The 22,067-nt window shown below is 38.7% G+C and overlaps 1 protein-coding gene across 1 annotated transcript in view; it reads right to left on the bottom strand.

Moving 5' to 3' along the window:
• Positions 1–22,067, bottom strand: part of OGFOD3 (2-oxoglutarate and iron dependent oxygenase domain containing 3) — a 47,814-nt gene that overhangs the window by 21,358 nt on the left and 4,389 nt on the right. Inside the window, exons 3-7 of the mRNA XM_075719755.1 lie at positions 16,632–16,707; positions 15,641–15,683; positions 9,243–9,307; positions 8,587–8,643; positions 586–739 (exon numbers count right to left, since the gene is read on the bottom strand). Of these exons, the coding sequence (XP_075575870.1) occupies positions 586–739; positions 8,587–8,643; positions 9,243–9,307; positions 15,641–15,683; positions 16,632–16,707 (395 nt within the window). The remainder of the gene's footprint in view (positions 1–585; positions 740–8,586; positions 8,644–9,242; positions 9,308–15,640; positions 15,684–16,631; positions 16,708–22,067) is intronic.

Genomic DNA, 22,067 nt, shown 5'->3' with positions numbered 1-22,067 from the left:
GCAAAGTATTAAGCTAAAGCCTACAGATAGAAGACTATGCAGTTAAAAGTCACAATATTTACATTCAAAAAAACCAATAAAACATCAAATTATTAAGAGGGTACCATATCCCCATTGAAGAACATTCAGTAAAAAAGCCTCAATTCACATATAACTGAAATATAACCATTAAGCATTTATCAAGAGGCTCACATCAACGAACACTGACTGACTGACCATTTTGAAATAGCTCCTGCTACACCTGGCTGAAAGAGCGATAGCCTAACTAGAAACACAGGTTTGAAGAAACTGAAACACTTTGTAGGTACAAGTCAATTTAATCAACATTTCAGACAAAAGAGACTCCTGAGTAGTCATTTACATAATTTATTAATTCTAGCAGAACTAAAATAGAGAAAATAAAATAAAAAGAAATGTACTGGCCTATGTTTCCAAAACTTACTTATTCTTCCATTAGGTTCATCCCCCAAAGTATTTTTACAAGCACCAGTTTTCAAACATGTTTGATTGTTTAATGCAAAATGACTTTGAAGTGATCTAATAAAAGCAGGAAACATTTGCATCCCATCTCAGCCTCCTACTTACCTTGTCAACATGTGGGTGCCAGTATTCATCGTGCGTTGTCTTAGCTTCTGTGTTGTTTATTCTCGAGAAGAAGGTTGGTTTAGTCAGGTACATGGAAGCAGAGCTGATACCAAACGCCTGAGCAATCCTTTGTTGAATTCTCAGTCTTACATCACTGCAAAGAACACACCACAGCATGCTAAGTGACACTTCTCTCCTCTCCTTCATTCACAGTTACTGCTTCTTCAGGGCTAAGCTTCTCCTCAGCTAATAAATCAAGAGGAACATATACCCATACTTTCCCTCTTATTTTGCCTCAAATAAAGGAGATCTACCACATCAAAAAAAAGAGGACCCACAGTGTTTTGGGTTGGGGTTTGTTGTTTTGGGTGTTTTTTGTTTTGTTTTGTTTTTTAATTCTCAGAATATCAAGAAAAAGAAACTGTTTGTGGCCTAGGTGTTAAAATTTCTTTGTGTGAATAGCCCGCTTTCCTGAAAAATTCTACACATCTCACTGTTTATTAATTACTGAAAAGATTAAAGTGTTTCACATATAAATTTTTAATGCAAATCAGATAACTACAAAGTTGTATCTTCATAAAGGGTTGCCTCTGAAGCACCTTCAACTATTTTTACACTAATTTTAAACCAACCGATGAAGTCCCCAGCACCATGAAACTCAGGGCTCTCGGTCAACATATGTATTGGTATCATAATCAGATTTTCCTTAAAAATTAATCCAAGATGTCTTTCGCAATATTTTCAAAGATTCAACCAAACTATTTCTACCTTGGCTATTTCTGTGTTTCCTGTTTCTACCTTGGCTATTCCTGTGTTTCTTGGGAGACAGGAAGAAAAGAACAGGATTTTTATTTTTGAAGTTATTAAGACTAATAAACGCACATGCATTACTACACAGAACTGCTTATATAGCAGCATTCATCTTTCAGGACAGATATCACTGAATACAGGGCTAGAACAGGGACATCTAGAACTGCCAGCCTTAGTTCAGTCAATGCCGCTTTTAAAGAGAAGAGATTTGTGACTAATGAGGAATACCACTGGCAAATCTCACCAGTAAACACATACAGCTAGCATGTATTTAACTTTAAGGAAACTTAAAAAGTAGCAAAGAATGCAATAACACAATGAGATTAAATTAAAACATTGGGGTTTTTTAGATGTAATCCTCTATGCGTCTTAAAATCTTTATATTGTTTTTTCCCACTTTTAACACATTCTGAGCTATTTCTGTTAGTCTTCCTTTTCTTCCTTCCCAAGTGCTTCAAAAGCAGCACACAAACAAGATACTCTGCGTAAACACACTTCTGAAGTTGTGCATGGAATTACATTAGTAGTTTTGCATCTTTTCTGCATCAGACATTTACTTCTCACTGGGTAGCACTGAACTTCAGCATAATTTTCAAGAAAGCTTTTCCCAAGTTCTCTAGGGAACTTAAACAGTGACTAAAAAGAAGTGACAGAACTAAAACCAGACCTACAATGTTAGGCTGTGAAAGTCGCCTCTTAAAACTATGTCCACAAGTACTAAAAAAAATCCTAAATATTCATTCTGTTCACATCTTGTCCCTCACCAAAAATAAAAATACACATACAGATTTGATTTTTAACCTGTTGCATTTCATGTTTTTAGGGGCCTAAGCTTTAGGGGCCAATTCAAGCTATCTTACATGTGAAATACCAAAAACATTAAATGAATTTAGGGCTGGGATTTCCAGGTATTTACATGGCTGCATGAACTGAGGTTTCAAGTCAAGAGCTACAAAGTGGTAGAGTTTGTAACTGACATCAGGAAAGGATCTACAGGTCCTTCCTCTCATGCCTGTGGGAGCCTGATCTTTCTCTCTGATTTCTTTCCAAGAAGTAGGACTTCAGCAGAGGCTGCCTTATGTTTCCCAAAAAGCATTAAATGTAATTACTCATTTCACTTTGTCATGAATTGAGGGCAGCTGGCACTTTGAACAACCCAGCACAAGAATTAATAGCCTAACCCACAAATACTAAAGCAGCATATTCCCTGGCTCTGACACCAGGTGGCCAGTTGCATCAGCCAGCTGGAATATATCTACTCTGAAGTACTTAGGCCACAGTCTTGACATAACTTTAAATCTCCAGTAGTTGTATTGCTCTCTAAGCAGTACTGCTTCCTCTTTCAGGCTGATTCCTTTTCCACTTTTAAAAGCTTTCTATGGAGATTTGCTGCCTGGTGTTTATAAGGCTCTGTAAAACTTCACTCCTCTAAGACTTATGTGCAATGGCTTTGGGCAAGACTGCATGTTTTACAAACCAAGCAGGAAGCAAAGCTCTACTCAACTCCTCCTGATAGACAAAAACAGCGACCAAACGTCTGCCCAGTTTGAACTGGCCAATAGGTTATCAAAAGAAGAGGAAAATAAACTCAACAGTTTAAGTATGCTGCAAAGATAGAATAAGCATATTTTTCAGAAGGTAAGTTTGTTTTTTCCTGTTTATAAATCAAGTAGGCAGGGGAAGTAGTGACTAGGAAGACAAAGTAATGAAGCAGTTGAGATGACAGGTCTGAAAGCATGACTTCAGGTGCTGTCCTGGTCTCATGGAAGCAGCTGCCTTCAGCTGACCCAGGTAGGTGGATTTTGGGTGTGGAAGCAGACTGCTAGCCTCTTATTTCCCTGTGTGCTATTGGCTTCAAGTATTACTTTTAATCACAGTAGCTTCTTCAAGTGCACAAGGTGACAAGAGGTGCCAACCTTGCATTTCTTCAGTTGACTTGCGTGCTCCTGCCATTTGCTTCCCTGTGAGTTGTCATCCTACATATCACAGCATCGCTCAAAAACTTAATCAAGGCAATCATCGCATATGTAGCAGACTAACATGAATTTTATGCACATAAATAATTTGCGTTCAACAAAACAAATAGTAAACTATGAAAAAGCCCCACCGATTGTAATGGATCTTGACTAGGTTTCAAAAAAACAGGTATTTACCCTTTACACTTACAAGTGTGCTAACACATAATACAGACACACCATGATATCACATGTTCAGGGAACAAGTTTATAGCAACAGCCTTCCTTCAAGAAAGGGGTCAACAGGGAACAGAATACTGACTATTCATATCGGAGCTCAGTGAGCAAGAGGGGTTAACTTGCCTATAATAAAAAGTTGAAAATAACAAAGCAAAAGTAACTTTGCTTGATGTGCAGGCTGCAAAGTCATAAAAAAAGTTAAGTCTCAAGGGGAGAGGACACTTAATCTTCTAGCTGGTCTTCAGTGCTCTCAGACATATTTGAGAACTGGGGAATGACCAATTTTTTTTTTTTTTTTTCCTGGGCCTAATCAAGCACATGCTGAAGTCAGTAGGAAGTCATTTATTAATTTCAATGAACTCCAAATCTAACATGAAAAAAACAAGCAAACCAACCCAAACTCATGTACTAGTCACTTCAAACAAGACCCCTTTCCAGCAAGCTTTGCTCGTAAGAAAAGCCCTTCACAGGATGACCTTTCTAAAGAGCAATGGTAGGAACAGAAAGGAAATATTCAAGACTGTATTTTTTTTTTCTTCCCCAGTGTACACACATGACAAAATACATGTAACCTACACTGCTGTAAACTGGGTATTCCCAAAGTTCAGGCTTGAATTTAAGACATACAACAGAAACCTATGTAACATATGACAGAGCAGAGAGTGACAGGCCATCTCAGCCACCCTATTTCTTCACATCCTGTGGATGCTCTTAAATTTTTAAGCATGAAATACTATTCTGATACACAATGTGTCATCTGATACACCTCCAACCAATGCCCAAGCAGTTTATGTTTAATACTAACTGTTAAACTGGAGACACCGTGCCTACAAATATGCACATTTATTACACTGTAATGCAGTACAATAAATAACCCAATTACAGAGAATCAACAGAAAAGCTAAAAAAGACATATCAGTCATGAATAAACTGTACATTTCCACTGATGTTTGAATAACCCACATGGCAAAGATTTGCTGGAAACAAGCTCCAAAGAGCAATACCTTTGAGTGCCTACATGCTGCTTCTTGCTTGAAGATATACCATACTGCTCAAAAGCTACAGAAAACTCCATGAAATTCCTAGTTCAGCCAGCACATCAGTATTATTTCTACACAGAGATAATGTTTAATACCTACTTTCTAATAATGTGGCATCAGTTAAATCAAATACGTAGGCCCTATAACCTAGAGAAGAAAACAGAAAATATGCAAGGCAAGACTGTTTCTCAATGCATGTGAATAACAACCAGGACTTCTCACTTTGTCATATGTAAGTGGCTGCGGTTCAAAATAAGTTTAAGAAAGCCATATAAAGTATAAAAGAACTTAATGCTTAATGTCGGGGTTGGGGGGATTTAAGGTTCAGAACACTGATCTTACTGGAAAACATTGCATTGCACTATTGTAACTAATGACAAGGAGATCTAGCTTGTAGCTGATGTAAGAATGTGTAAAAAACATCCATCTACAAGTTTGGTGCCAAAGGCAAAGATAACTGTGTGCTGCAGGAGGTGTTTTGCAGCTTGCTTTGTGATAATCTTGGTTGCCCTTCATTCCACATTTACCCTACTGCAGGAGTCATCAACAGGTTGACAAACAAACTCTGCTTCAAACTCCATAAGGCATCTTGTGTCCCTCTTTGCAATAGCAAATTAAACAGTATACATGGGAATCAAATGTTTACCTTGCAGTAGGAGCAAAGGCATGACTTCTTTTAGGGATCAAAGTGTTCCCTAGAATCCTGTAAAGCATGTATCTGAACACATCCATCTGTGTACTTCAGCTCATTCTGTGCCCAGTGTATGCCAAATACAGCATGAAGCTGTTTTCAAAAATAGTATAAAGTCTCTTTTTAGCCTATAAAAACTCTTCCATACAGCCTGCTTTCCACTGACCTGGCCATTTCAACATTTATCAGCATCAGGACCGCAGGCTTTTCTTTCCATTCCCTTGCCTGCTATTCCAGCCTATATAGGCTATTGGTAAAATACTGAGGACAAACACGTTGTACTTCATGTGTAAGTCACATGACAAGATCAGCCAAATTTCAGCTTAGAAGGTGCTATCAAGGAAGGAATGAATGAACCTAGAAAATCTGGCTGCCTTGGACCTGGTACAGTAAGAGCCACATTGTTCCCTCAGCCACTTCTCATATGCATCCAGAAGAAGCAGGAGCCTCAGGCAGGAGCCTCCCTTCCCTCCTTGATCCTGGCCCACTCATTCTTTGTACTTTTTTCCTCCATGTCCCCCATATATCAAAAACTGTTGGGAGAGATCTGGCATACTATAGCTACAAAGAAAATACTTCTTTTTGCTGGAGAATGTAAGCATTCATTTTCATAAACACAGCAACTATTCTATCATTCAAACTGCTTAAGGTGTACCCTAGCTCTGATCAGATGCACTAAACAGAGCTCTGCTGTGGCAATAAATATATGAGCACAGCACCCAGTCAACAATATAAGTAACAAATTAATCCCTCCCAGAATTTTTCAGCAGCAGTACTTGTACATTTGCAGAGTCACTGGATAATATCAAAATGCACAGGCCAAACTCAGGGAAAGGCAGAACAGAAATCCCCGAAAAGAGCATACAACCACCTTCTATAAAAGCAGTTACTGAAGTTTATGTTGGAGTCAGGATGATGGGGAAGAAAAAAAAAAAGCCAACGAAGTAGCTAGAAGTCTAAGGAACATACAACTTAAGAGAAAGGATGTTCACTAGATTGCAAAGTTGCCAGCTTAATGTATCATCAGCAGCATAAAAGACTGGACTAAAAGAACTAAAAGTGCCACAGAAAGTTTCTGTATGATACAAGCTCTGCCAGACAAGCAAAAAAAAAAACCAAAACAGTCAGGAGTCACTGCAAAGCATGATTCAAGTACAGTGACAGGAACACTCAGAGATTTGCAAAACTACACAACATCTCTAGCCCACTTGTCAGCATCTCTGCACTGTTCCCAGTGAAAACCAAAGGCAGTAGAAGCAGACAAAGCAATGCTCTTCTACAGCCAGAAAGTTTTAACAGAAATCACACATGCAGAACAAGTAAAGGGAGAAAAACTATCAGCTCTTCCTCTGCTCTTTCTATGTCTCTACCTTCGTAAGTTGTAAGATTTTTTTGAATACTTTGATAGTGCCATTTTCTGCTGAAGTCACAACCCTTAAAGCAGGCATCCACATTTAAAGGTCTCTCTTCTGGATAAAGATGCATCTATTATGTGAAACAAGAGGAATTGCTGTAATATGCTTGGCAGATAGTGGCTAAAGCATCAGCCTAGAAACCATAATTGATTCTGAAGCAATATAATTCTGACAGAGACAGTTTAGAAACCAGCCTCCTGGCTCAGAATGCCTACTCAGATTTGGTATTGTTGCAATCAGTAATACTTAGACATGAATTACATTTAGTTATTTCTCTCAAGAGTGTATTTTTAAACTGACCTTGGTAGGTAAGTGAAAGTAATGAAGTTAAGTGCTCCCAAGAATAGCATAAAATCATTCATTAAGGACATAAGGTACTACAGTCCATGTTAAAGCACTGCCATTAATATGAACAGAAGCATTTAATAATACATTTTGTATTAGATTCATATCCATCAGACTGGAACATCTCCTATATTGGCATGAAATACCAATGGAATATTGATATTGCCTAGCAGCTGTCTCATCTCACAGTGTAAGGATCAGAAATTAATAAAAATTAACAGAAACATTCAGTTTTTCAATAATGTAAAACAAATATTCTTTAGTAAGACACCCCCTCCATACACTCATGTTATTTCTACAGTCTTTGATTCTACAGAATGGAAGACAAAACAAAGGCTATTTTCAAAATATTCCCCACTATCTTAGCAAGGCAGAGACTATATATCTTCTTTATACAGTCAAAGTTCAATAATAATCAAGGAAGCATCTCATTTTTGTGATCTGGGCACAGAAGTAAACACATTTTGAAGAAGTTCATCTATGAAGAAAACAGTATCAAAAAATAGTTGTCGAATAGAAATAAACTTTAACTGGTTAATATTTTAAGACAAATAACATTACTATGCTAAGAAAATTAATAAACCTATTGGCTACTTAACTACTTCCACCACTAGAGGGAGGTCATATTCCTTCACAAAGGCAAGGAAAAAAGACAGAGTTAAAATGTTCAAGCCAGGTATATTTTAAATTATGAGAAAGCAACTGAGATGTGTAACTAAAGATTTATTTTGTCTAGTCAACAAAGAATGCTTGTTCCTAAACTTTGGCCACACACCTTCACAGACACATGGAACTCGTTACATTTGTTGTCTTCGTTAAGTATATGAGCAGGTCTACAGGAAAGCTAAAAGCATCAGATGCCAAAGCTATTACATTATAGCACTACTTCATATTCTGGCTTCTTAGGGGGAAAGGATGCCCTGCTTCACTAGCCAGAACATTAGTAATTTGAAATCCTTCCACTTCCTGCTTTACCATTTTTAACATTTTGCTACACTTCACCCAAAAACCCCCAAGTTCCTAATGTAATAATAGCATAGGATTGTCTTTATCATCTAATATAACACCTCTTGGATAACATGTGAAACAGGAGTTAATGCTAAAGGATTTTTACATCCCAGCTATAATGTTCCAGCAAATAACCACAGAACTCAGATGAAGCAGCTTTCCTTACTTGCAGGTCTGCAGGGCTGGCATCAACCCCTTACGCAGAAAGGGAAACGTGTGGTGCTGCCATCATTCCGATTACACTGATGCCGCCAGTACTGTCCTGACACTGGTAATAAGCTAAGTTCAAAGCAGCAGATGTTATTGATCAGTTAGTCACCAAAAGGTCCTTTTACTTACTTTCCTCAAGGCATCTTAATTCTCCCAGAGATTACTATTTTGAACTGCAAATTCAGCTGTATGTCTGAGTCCAAAGGACAATCCCCTCCCAACCTGCACTCTACAAAAAAAAATAGTTATGTTTTGTGGTTCATTCAGCAGTTACTGAAAATCTTTACCGATATAATGCAAAATCCTCTTCTGTGAAGATGTCTTGAATTTTGTCCCCAAAGTACCTGAAAAATTAAACAAGAGTCTAAAAGAGGAGCTGCTGAATCAGACTGCCTGTGTAATACCAAGACGCATTCTCACTCCCATCTGCTTTACCCACAATCAATAAATGAAAACACAACACAAAAAAAGCCCTCCAAATGCTTTTAAGCGTGATGTTTCCAAAGCACTGCTCAAAGATCAAATGTTAAAGATTAAAGCATCAAGATGCAACAACTGATAATGAAATTTCCCAGGCATGAAAAAAATCCCCTCCCATATCATGAAATAAGCACATTGATTCAAATTCTTTAAGAAGTTCAGACTGCCTGATTTCTTCCACTGCTGACAAACTAGACTAAGTGTGAAAAAATACTATTATTTACTGGTGCAAGAACAACTCTGGAAAGAAAGGTAATGGTAGCTTTCAAAGAGCCCAGTTCATCAAGAGATTGGTTTTCATGCCACGAAAGTTTTTTAACTGGTCATAGAAGCTATGGTAAATCTAATATTTCTACAGTTTGTCATTACTAACCCCAGCCCACAGGGCTTGAGAAATCTGAAAAGGCACCGAGCACTTAAGGTGTAGCATAATAAGAGGCAGCAAGCCACAGCCCCATTTTACCTGTACAGATTAACAAAATGCTTCCCCAGTGAAAGAGCTCCAGAGTGCAAGTCCAAAATTGATGCCTGGGAAAGGAAACAAAAAAGTAGGAAAAAAAGCATGAAAAGGTTTTATCGTTATTTAACTATGACCTTTAATAACTGTCCCAAGTTGGCTCTTCACTTTCCACAGCCTCCCAAGTAAAAATATTAGTTTCTAGCATTTGAGTTCACAATACTAATGCTTACTTTACAACTACAAACCTCCCGCAGTTTGCTGTATAGATGCACAAAAGATTAAGGTATATGAATAAAGCCCAGGACTGCTATTCCTGAGATTCAAATCTGACATACAGACTTGCCAGTCTTCCTCCATGGGCTAGGGGTAAGACACGGTGTTCTTGGATCCCTTCTTGAAGACATTTCCCTTCCACACAAAGATGACTAATTTTCCAATATTTGTGAAGCGCTCAAATAGCAGCACTAATATTTATCTTGCCCAACATTTGTTACTAAAACTTCTCCTTCACCATGAGTTCCTGTACACTTCTCATATTTAATACGGCCATAAAAGTCTGTTTAAAAGAACAATTATAATTCTAAGGTTTACTAGAGCCAAACTTTCTTTTCCCCATTTTCTAAACCACTGTAAAAGAAAAACGAGTGAAAGGTTTCTACATATGAAAATTCAATCCATTTCTTCATCCAATTCAAGCCAAACACTTCTGCTGAGCTCCAGACCAGGCTAAAAAGATTAGTATTCAGATTTGCCAGGATAGAGTGCTACCTCTCAGGACTCTAAATTATTTCTCTAAATTGAATAAAGTACACTTTTGTATGTCCCTTGCTGTCCACAAAATACATGTTTGTTTTAAATCAGTTAAACAGTATTTAAAAATATGACTTCTTAATAGCAGTCTCTTTTTTTTTTATACTGGAAATATCAAGTAGCAACAGTTAATTAACCCGACCGGCACCGAAGTAATGACATCTTTGATATACAATATCCGGGCAAAAGCACTCATCTTGGAATTTGGCATTTCTTGATGCACCACATACCATTCACATTATTCTAACAAAATCCAAACAATAATAATAATACCACTAGGTAAGCTGCCTGGAAAGAATGATAACCTCCATCTTACCCGCAACAAGAATTTCTGGGTATGGTTGGAACAGTACTGTGTGAAGCCACCTTGTATCTCTCCCCCCACAGACAGGCTGGTGAACGAGCAGCAGCAAATCATCAGCACATAGACATGTGAGAGCTGCAATGCCAGGACAGCAATACAGTTTCACGTTCACCCCTAGTCTCAAAGCACTTTTCTCCTTCCTCCTCTGGATCGCATTGGAGGAAGACACCCATGACAATCTCTCAGCAAAAGAAAATTGCTGCAGGCTCAATTGCTCTGAGCTTCAGAGCTGAATCAGGGAAACTCCACTAAAGTCTCCTTTTAAGAGACAGAAACAACCTTCTTTTAACAAACCTACCCAAATCATTTTATTTACCCCTGAACAAAGCCTTAAAAATATATAAAGTAACGAGCTATTCAAGTGGACATAGCATGAGCTTTTCAGACCTCCCCTTTCCACAGAAGTTCTCCAAAAACTTCAGAGGACTGTTACAGAAACAAGTAATCTCACACTCATGCAAGAGCAGCTCTCCTAATAATCTTTACTCAAGCTTCAGAAGCAAAATATTTTCATTTTTTTGTTTCTGGTTCTGTACAATGACCTAAGCTAGAGCTAGAAGAAGTAAAACCGCTCCCATGTAGCTTCAAAAATATGCTTGTGATCATGCTAAAGTAGACTATAAGAAGTAGCAGCACACATCTGAAAAGATTAATTTAATTTAAAAACAAATTGCCTTTCAAAGACTTTCAACATGCTTTCCAAACATACACATTTCTTTTCACTGTTCAAGCACCAGATGACTACACTTGGGAAGACCCAAAATGACCAAATGAATCAATAGAAGATACCCCCAAGAACTGTAGGTAGTCATAGCTGAAAAGATAATAGCTACAATATAAAGCTTAGAAAAGCCAGATGAAGACTGAAAAGGGAATATGAAAAAGAAAGAATGTTCTTCAGGGTTGTTTCAGACAGAGGAAAACAACTTAACGCCAAACATAGACAGGGACTTGATCACACATGAGCACAGAGCTATTTGTATAACAGCTACCTTGGAAAGAAACTGAAACACATTTATTTTGGCCTCTGCCATTTCAGAGCATTACATATTTTCAGCATCATTTCCTACGCTAAGAAGAATACCTTGGTGGAAGCCTGTGTCAACACCGTTACTTCAAGTTCAGCTATCTGATCAAGGGTCAGCCTGCCGTTCAGGTCAGCGTTCCAAGGCTGAAAGCTCTACAAAGTTTATCTAAAGACGGCAGGAACACTGCAAACACACATAACCACACACCTATTTCTGAGAGACTGTTCAACAGAACTACCCCAATATCCTGGTTTACAGAACTTCTATAAAGAGGAAATTGAACTTCCTTAAAAAAAAAAAAAAAGCAAAAATGTGTTCTTTTGGACCTTCAGTATTTAGTCCCACATTCTCCACTCTCTCACCGCTAAAAGGATTCAAAGAACATGCAAGTAACCACCACTTCTCAGCACATGGCAAAAAGGATCAATTTCCCCATCTTGCAAAGCAAAGGCCCTGCCTTTGATCCTCACTAAAAGGGACTGCCAACCATTAAATATACATTCACTTCTACAGCAATTCCACCTTCTTCCTCCACCCCTTAAAAAGTTAAGTGAGATTTTTAAAGAAAAAGCAGACATGCTGCCCAAGAGAGAAGAATACAAAACTTATTTCTACTTGTCTACAGAGAGGGTGGTAGAGCTCAAAAAATCTTCCCCACTTCTCCTGTGGGAACACTCACATGCTTGAGCTGAGAAGAGGGAAGAACAACGCAGGTTCTACATAGCCACTGATTCCTGGGCAGCATCAAACTGGCTGTCACTGCAGGCAGTCTTATACAGAATCTGAATTAAGAGACACAAGTGTAACCCATCTAATCTATATATCACTCAGCTGGAGTCACCGGTTATTACTGTGGAAGTACAATATTTGGCTATGGTGTCCAGTACAAGTTTACAGTAGATATAGATTAGACACAACCAGTTCCTCTCCAGCTTCCTAGAGTTAAGTCCAGATAATCACACCAACACACAGCTGTAAGTAAAGTGAAAGACACACTGCCAGGTATGTCTTTCAGTCCTCACAAGTATGTTTCCTATGTGCTATCAGGAGGCTAATTATGAAGGAAGAAACCTATGCAGCCTGTAGTAGAGGTAGGAGATAGGACAAGTATTATGCAGAGGCTTTATCTTCTCCCTGGAAAACACAGAGCTCACAGCATTTTGAGGACTTCAGGGCTTGGTTGAGAGGGCTGAAAGCAGAACAAGGAGGGATATGGCCTGCAGAACCACTGTTCTATGCATGGGTTAGTGGGCCCACGTCAGAAACCCTTGTTTAGCATCACAGCTACACAGGTTGTTTGCTGCTCCCAGTGATTAAGAAATTTAATTTTCTCCTGCAAAAGGGAGGTCTAGGTGGCTACTCCTGCCAGTTTTGCTGCCACACAGGAAACAGACTGCAGCTGACTGGCTGCACCAAGGGATTTCTTTTCTGGGGCTTTTAAATAAATGCCAATAGATCCAATACTAAATGAGTCGTTTCATTTACACTAGAGAGATGTTATGACAGCAGCACCTACAAAGACGTGAATGAATGAGTCATGACTAAAGTGGTAACGCAAGCAGGGGTAGCATGCAAGAAAATATTAGGTAGGGAAGAAAGGGAAATGACATTATCTTTAGAAAGAAGAAAAATCCTAAGCTGAGGCAAACATCAAGAGAACTAATGCAATTCACATTCTGTGAATAAGAAACAGAGTATAAAACTATTTTACAGAGATAGAGATGTACAAGGGAAAGCAGCGTACTGGTGGAGAAGATGCTCCTGTTTGGACTCTGTTGAAAGTTAGACTAGAAGATTACAGTGGCCTCTTCTAGGCTCACTCTGTGTGTGTGCATAAATAAAAATAAATCTTCGAAAAGTTACAAAGGAAGATAAGAAAGAAAGCTCAGCATGACAACTGGGGCATGACTCCTGGGAGATTTCAATAATTCAGATGTTTGCCAGGACTTTCTCAGCACAAAAGGATGGAAAGGGAAACAAGTTTTTGTGCTATACTTCAGTCCTCCAAGGAAGCAGAAAGGGCAGCAAACAAAGGGAACAGACAATTGACAGAGTCAAGATGCAAGTTTAGGTCTTTAAATTATTAAGTTATATCCTGACACATAGACACAAATCCACTTCTGTGAATTCAAAATATAAGAAGTATGACAGACAAAAAAAAGAATCAGATATGTTGCTTAAAAAGGGGTTGGGAAGAAATCAGAGAGAATGAAAATGCAGTCTGCATCCCAGCAGAAATATGAAGAAGTTTTATTTGGAATAGCAGAAAGACCAAAGTGGCTAGAAAAGAATTAAAAAGAATTAAACAGAAACAGGAAGTTATTTAAGGAATTTTTAAGGAAAAAAAATAGTCTTATAACAACAGACATAATCGGACAGAATTATCCAAACACTTTAAAGCCTAAGAAATTTAAAGCAACAAGCCAGACCTAATCCAACAGGCTTAAAGCTTGAGGGGCATACAGGAAAAGTAGCTAGATGAAGACAGACTTGAAACATTTTGTACGCTTGTAAATAAGAGATTTGAAAAGAGGATAAAAGGCTCAGATGAAGAAAGACGGTTTCATCTATACATCATCACCACACATCCCAACAGTATTTAATGATATCTGGGAGCCAAGATAGCACTGTTGGGAAAAGATTCACTCCGTGACACGGAGAGTACAAGCATGCTCGTTGAAAAAAAGAGGAAACCAGCAGAACAGAGGAGAAAGAGGCATAAAAGAAACTAGGTAAAGAGACTGTATTTAAAGGCTTCTCCTAAACATGATCTCCCAGAAACACTGGTCAGCTTTTTTTTTTTTTTTAGCATCTTTCAGTGTTTATTTTGGATAAGGCCTCAAGCAATACTACACAACTTTCTTCTTGCACCTTTCCCTTAGGAGTAACAACATGCCATAACTTTCTCACATTTACAAATTATGAGAAATGTGAGATGGCTTGGAACACAGCCCAGAATTCTCAATGGATATCAGATTTAACAGACTTATTTTATTGCAGCAATAGAATCTTCTTTTCCCCCTCAATTTCCCTCCACTTTAAAATAAAACCTCACAGTGATGCTTCCAAAATGATGTAGATGATGGATTTATATTTGCCTGATACTCTGCCTTGTCCAAGTAAGCCAGCTCAGGACCCCTGCCCAGCTCTGTGCATTGGGCAGCAAGTTCACTGCCCCTCATGTCTCTTCCAAGCTTTCTCTGTCTCTGTTTCCCCAGTTCCCTGACCCCCAGCTGGACATTAGCTTTCTGTGGTCCAAATCCATGAATGTGTCTGTGTTATGCACTGCCCTTCTAATCCCTCTTTGTGGAAGTCTAATGAAAAATCACACGTAGGTGCCAAAAGAACAGGATAGGAAACCCACTTGACAGCACTAATGACAGGAATTAAGCCATAGGTCCCAACAAGCAGAGTAATCTAGGGCAAAGTGGCAAATTATGCAACTGCAGAACTGAAAAAAATCCAAGGGATCCTGACAGAACTGAACAGAGAATGTTAAATCTTTTAAATATATTGTTTCAGATGGGCAGCACCGCTGAAGTTTCTCAGGTTACATTTTTTGCATTTCTTTCTCAGCAATCACAAGGACAATAAAGTCTTATTTTTTCATTGAAACCTTTCTCCTTTTCTGCTAATATATGCCCCAATTCAGCAGAGGCCTAAAAAAGTGGTTGTGTTTACAAATACTCAAGAAACAGTTTCTGTTCATACACAAAAACATCCTGAGAACAAAGACAGGGGAAGAAATTAAAATAAACATGCTTGTTAAAGAAAAGTTGTTTTGTTTTCATTTTTAAAGATTACTCAAAGTTCTACTTAAGACATTACATGGCATTTTTTGTCACTACACAAACCCAGTCTTTACATGATGCTGTGAACCACTGTAATTTAGTTTCAGAAGTCAAATTTGTACAGTTCTGCTATAGTAACTGTTTCCAAATGGAAAAGACAAAATCAGTTCGAGAGAGGCACTAGAAATAACTAAACAGAATAATAGGAAATATATCAACTGTATTGCATAAGTCACAAATTATACTGCTAGCAGAAGTATTAAATGGGAGATAAAATAACTTTCCAAACAAGTTTTTTTCCAAATCTGAATAGAAGGAAAAATTCTCCATCTCCTCTTGCCCCAAAAATGCATTTATAATCTTGCCTTGGCAGTAAAAGGATATAAAAAGTAACAGGACACTGCTCACCCCTCCATCAGATCCTCCCAAGGACAGTCCCCTCTCTGCTATTCTGCAGGCAAAACAATAACCTCGATGAGAACTGAAGTCTGTTACTTTGTCCTTTAATGTCATTAGTTACAACATGTAACACTTCAGTAAGTGTTATTTGATGCATCAGATATAACCCGAGTGATTTAAGAGAAGCTGCCATTTAGTTGAAACAATCTTGCAGCCTGTCATGAAAATAAGTATCTGTGTTGGAAGAACATTTCTGAGCTTGTAGCCCCCTTCCATAAATCCCCAGAACACTCCTGAAAAACAGTCTTTCAAATACATTCTGACCAAGTAAGATTAAACATAAAAACACCCCAAATCTTGATTTTTAGGGGCAGTATAAATAAGCCTGTACAATGCAGAAACGCTGTATCAAAATCAGGAGCCCAACTGAATTTGAAGTCAAAGGCTGGCCCACCCAACTAGAGAACAAAGCACTTAGACGAGCTGCATATTGCTTCAAGCGTTACACTGATATTCCCCACTTACATGATTATCAAGTGCAAATCACACTCAAGAGGCTGATAACTTTTCTAACTGCATAATTTGACAGTGTCCCCTACTATTTGATTAAAACTCACCACTTAGAGTTCAGAGGACTATAGGGTCAGCACTAACTCATAATCACCCAGAAAGAGACTCAACTGAAAAGAGGCTTATGTTGTTTTATTTTTAAAGGCCAAATGGAACAGAAGGCCAAGTGAAAATCCTTTAAAACTTTAATTCATTTTCCTTTTTTCTCTCTACAACACTCATGCCCCACAGAGCTAGGCAGACTCTGTATGAAAGAGAACTACCTCCACTACAGGAAAAACAGAAAATGGCTTTTTAAAAGAAAGTTTAGTGTTTTAACCAGTTTAACCCATCCTCCTTCAGCCAATAAGCTTTGTGCTACACCTTAAACACTAGCACACTGTCATTAAAGCAAGTGCTCATAAAAGTTAAGAGGTAAGAGAAAAATTACCTACGGATTCTTTCAGCTTCTTCCCTTGTGATTACCGCATCAGTCACACCTCTTCCACACTTTCTAGGAGTGCACCCTGGAACACAAAAGAGAAAAGAAAAAAGAAAAGATCGTCTTTCAAACAAGGCTCAAAACAAACCTCTATTAATATCCTCCTACTCCACCTTTCAGATTACAACATTCAGAAGGGATATTGGCGATCTCAGAATATTTTAGAGCACTTAAACTAAAGAAAGTTCCATCTCCATTTTGACATGGTTTGCACCACAATCATCACAGAGTTGCTCCTGCACACGTTCAAGTCCCCAGGACTCATCTAAGCTACACCACTTTCCCTGCTATTGTTATCCAAAAATTGATGTTGCTATAGATGTCCGTTGTAGAGTCCTGCCCTAACTTTTCTTTGTTTAATTAATAAGTTGCTAAAGCAACCCTAGCCAAGTAGGTAAAATATGGTTTTGTGGACAGTTAACAAATTGTTCAAAAGAAAGAACAGAGTGATATATTACTGCTCTCATCAGTAAACCATGAATGAGTATTATTACTAGAAAAATTTGCCTTGGCAGAGAATAAAGAGGAGAAAGGTAATTCCAGCAGTGGGGAGAACACGACCACCAACTCAATTGAAAGTGGAGAAGAATAACCCACACACACTGTCTAGGCATGTGTAGTGAATTAAAAATCAAGCTGTATCTTTAAATCAAAGCGAGGAAATTAAAAACCAATAAGAAATAGGTTTTTAGCTAGCTAAATGATTGTGTATTACATAGGTGTGGTTTGATGGTACTTTGTGAGCTTACCACCTAGCACCCATCTTGGCACAAAAATGCAATAAACAGTATGTCGTCTCAGTGTGTGAAGATTGGCTTATTGCACACCAGGTAAACAAGCCCTATTTGGGACAACACTATGGCTGTTTGGTGTGATTCAAGGGGAATGACACCAACTCAACTGACAAGCTATTTCCTGCTATGTCCATAATGCAATTCAACAGAATGGAGATGATCTAAAAGGAATGAATCTCAACACCCAAAGTAGCACAGCCACTGGAGATGTGGCTGTCATGCACGACCCAGAGCCTCCAGTGCTTAGGTTAAGCAAAACGCACAGCAATACTGTGCCTTTAAAAGCAAACTACTTTTCCTGCTGATCTGAAAATAATTCTTAGAAACCTTAAGTTTGTTACAAGTCTTTACAAGTTTGTTACAAACTTTGGGATTAAAATTGACTTACGGATGTTCTTTTGCACATCTACTGCTTCAAGCTAGAGAAGATAGCCTTTGTTTAGTAAGGCCGTTATCAGACACATCTGTATCTCAATGTACATGCAGCAAGACAGATCCAGTGATTTTTCCCCTTCTTCCCAAGTGCAGTAGTGAAAACAAACGTTCCTGTTTACGAAACTGGTCTCTGGAAGGAAGATGATCTTAGATGATTTCATCTTACACACTCTGTTCTAGCCTTCGGACAGGCAGGACAAGAACTGGAAAGCTCAGCAGTGCCACATGGACCCTTCCATCTCAGGCTGACAGTTCCAGTATCAGCCAAGATCTCTAGCAACTAAACCCCCTTAATATCACATGTCCATGTACAAAACGTTTTCTATTACAGTCCAGTTAAGTCTTCAACTCAGACAAAGGTCCAGTATGCACCACTCTTAGGTACAATACATAACACGAGAAGAGTTCTGTCCCAAAATTAAACAGCCTCAACAGGATAAAGAAACTCAATTGTCCCAGAGAAAAATGAGATGCAGAAGACAAGACATACTTGGATGCAGACTGCAGTGGATGTAACACCAGAGCACCACCATGCTAATAACAGAAAAGAGAGAATGCCACTCAGACAGGAGTGAAATCACTACTTGACAGAAGAAAAACTGAAAAAAAATTGGTTAGACTACAAACAGTTCAAGCCATGAAGAAGATACTACTAGTATCTTCTAACAAGGGTTGCTGAATAGGTATAGGATCTTTATGTAGTATCAATACATGCTAGTTCATGTATTAACACAAAGAACTGCATTTAACTTATGTTTCGGTATTCAACCCTAAATCATGCAGTTTATTAACAGAGATTCCTGTAGTCAAGCACTGAGAACCACTGTATTTGTCCACTGGAAGTCACTGGAGAAGAAATGGTAACGCAAAAAAGCAGTGAATTTGACATTCCAACTGTACTGCCAGGAGAATAAGAGCAGCATATTTCAGATTTGCTCAACCCCCTCTCCTGCCAAACATGAGTCAAAAGGAAGCAAGTAACATTCTGTATGGGGTGTCTATACAAATGTAACTTGAAGGGCAGCTTTTTATATGAGCTTTTGCACAAAAGTGTCTTGAAGCACACAGCTTGGACATACATGATAAAAAAGTTTCCTAAAATTCATTGCTAAGAAAACTAACATTTCATTTGAAAAGCTCATGGAAAAAAGCCAGCAGTAAGAGTTCCAGGTGAAGAATATATGTAAGTTCTTATGAAACTGGTCCACAACAGTCTTCAGGCAAGAAGAAGAAATAAGATCAATTCTAAGCCACAAGGGAGACCTAGGGATGTCGCACCTGGCACTTTACTGGGGAAGATCCATATATATATATATATGTGTGTGTGTGTAAAGCACAGAAAAGTTGGGATGAGTGTCATTTCTGACATCTGCCAATACACATACTGTTGCTGAACTGAGCTCCCCTTCAAGGATTATTTGCTCATCAGAACATGGGGCAGCAGCGGGGGTGACACGACTCCTGGAAATCAATCTATCAATTCACCCATGCAAGTCAAAAGCATCAGTCTGCTCTGATCAAGAGCAAGTAATGATAACAATGACCACAGACTGAGAGAAAGAGAAATTTTGCCACAGCACGAGTGCTTTGTAGGAATTTCCATTCCATCTTGCTGGATATACCCTGACAGACCCCCCTAATTACACCAGTGTTTCAAGAAAAGAGAAGCAATGAGAAGGAGATGTGTGGGTGAATAGGCTGAGTCCTGACAACAACATACCAAATTCTACACACTGTTTTCTTGCCTGGGAAAAGAAAAATCCCTTGTTTGACCTATGTTTAAATTGAAGTCAAAGACACCCACACCAAGCAGACTATTTAAAAGCAGATCAAGGTCAGGAAATCAACTGGATTACAACCCAGATAATTTATTGCATTTTCTGACTACCCAGCAATACTTCACTGAAGTCAGCCCAAGATTCACATTCCAGGAAGTGCACACTAATTTTTTTTTTTTATTTCAAGTTGACCTAGGAAACTAGCAGCCTAAAATAATGCTAGAGATTACATTCTTAAGCATCCATTTATCAATGCCAGCACAGAACCCAGCAGTGTGACAAGAATGAACCCGAACCACTGCTCCTCCAGCTCACTTTTCTCCTTTTCACCCTATGAGGTCAGAGAAATGAGCAGAATCAAAACACACCGTTCATCAGAAACCATAGTGCCTATCAAGGCAAAAAAAGCACCATAAAAACTAAAAATTCTGGCAGCAACCCAAAGGTGCTTTGCATATTAAAGAACAACACTTTGCAACACAGTACCAGCCTCAAAGGTAGAGAATTCAAACAAAAACAAACCCACAAGGGCTTTACAGGTGGAAAGTTGTTCTAAGTTACAAATTTGGGAGGGGAGGGAGTGGAGAGAAGGGGGAGCTTCTGTGCCATGTTTCAGGCACATTGTAAATATCCCCTCCACAACCAGAAAGGCTATGCACAGTTTTTGTGGGAATTCTTGCATTTTTCAGTCTCAATTCCAGGAACCAACAATTTGCAAGTTAAGCACCACAGATCTTACAATAAAAACGCAAGCATTGGAAACGCTATATTCCTTTGGAGCATTTGACCTAGCGGTTCTGAAAAGCAACAAGTAATAACCAGCAAACACTGCAAACTGTTTCTTGTCTGCCCTAACAAAAACATATACATTTTATGTTGCTGTGCCTTAAAGGCTCCATCATACATTCAGCAGTGGCAGATTAAAATCAGTTATTCATTTCTGAATGCCAGGCTGAAGAGCATCTCAGAAGCCAGTTGACAGGAACGAGACATCTCTGCCTCTAGGCTAGCAAACGCTCACCCAAAGAATGAGACAGATGGCTGAGGCAGTAACAGTTTCCAGCACCCAATTTTAAACTCAGATACATGGGGGGGGGGGGGGGGGGGGGAACCCACACCAAAAAAACCACACAGCCAAAGGGGAACCAATTTGGGTTCCCAGAACTGAAAACACCTTACCAAACATTTTGTTAGTAACCATAAGATCCACTCAAAGATTTACAGAACAATAATAATCAATCACAAATCACATAACATATACTCCACACTGTACCCAACATTCTGTTGGGTATAAAGATGCCAACAAGTTTGGATATTGGCAGTACACTTTTTTTGGTAGGCCTGTTAAAAAAAAAAAGATTAGAAAAGGCTGAGGTAACAGGCTGAGAGAAAAATGAGATTTTGAGGAGTTCAGAGAAAGCTGAACACATAAAAACAAGGAAGCTCTCTTGACTAAGAGAGACAAGAAAAGGGGAATGACTTTCCTTCTACCATTGAAAAAGGTCTCTTTAGTGCTTGAAAGGCAAAGAAAATTGTCTTAGAGATGAGGGAAAGCTGATGTTCAAGGAGAGAAGAGGTGGGAAAGAATAAATTCGGAGGAGAATTTCAATACTCCAGGACAAACCTGTCTAAATAGGGTTTTCTTTGTACGACATTCTGCAAAAAGGATGCTAGCAAAAACTTCTGATTTCAGAAGAGATTTGTGCTCTCTATTTCCAGCTGCAAACAACAGCACAGATGTTACCCTTTTGGAAAGGTTGGTACTGGAGAGTCCAGATTTGGCAAAACTACAGCATTATCTCTGACAATTGTTATGTGTCTAGGGTCTCTGACAAAGAACTGGCAAAGACTGCACTGGAAGCAGGAGGTGTTCTGAAGGCAAGAGCAGAAGCTTTTCCAAACTGAGAAGAAAAACAAGAAAAAGATAGTCCAGCATAAAGTCAGTCAGGTACCAACAGTAAGGCACAAACACTGAATGAATGCTAAGGAAAAATCAGAATAGCCTGTTTGAAAACAATTTTAGTATTAAGAAATGTGTCGTCTTTGTCTAAGAGACCATGGTACATGGGAGCACTGAAGTGATAAAAGCATACTTGGAGAATCTGCACTGAAGAGAAATTCAGTTTAGTATTACAAAGTACTCTTTCCATAAATTTGTACCTAGTAGGCACAAAATCATTCACTTAGGTCTAATAAAGCACTCTGCTTTGGATCCAAGAGTTTTTTTCAACCAAGGTAAAGGAGGAGCATACCAAAGCATGAAAAACCACAAGTACTGCCTATGGTCCCTGTTCCTATTCAGCACACAGAAAACAGAATGTAACACAGGGGTCTAAGTGCCTAAACTGCAGCTTTGTCTTCTACTTAACGTGGTACTT

This window comes from Pelecanus crispus, chromosome 12, assembly GCF_030463565.1.
Source record: "Pelecanus crispus isolate bPelCri1 chromosome 12, bPelCri1.pri, whole genome shotgun sequence".
Classification (NCBI taxonomy): domain Eukaryota; kingdom Metazoa; phylum Chordata; class Aves; order Pelecaniformes; family Pelecanidae; genus Pelecanus; species Pelecanus crispus.
Note: the sequence above shows the minus strand (reverse complement) of the source record. Positions and strands in the feature narration are given on the sequence as shown.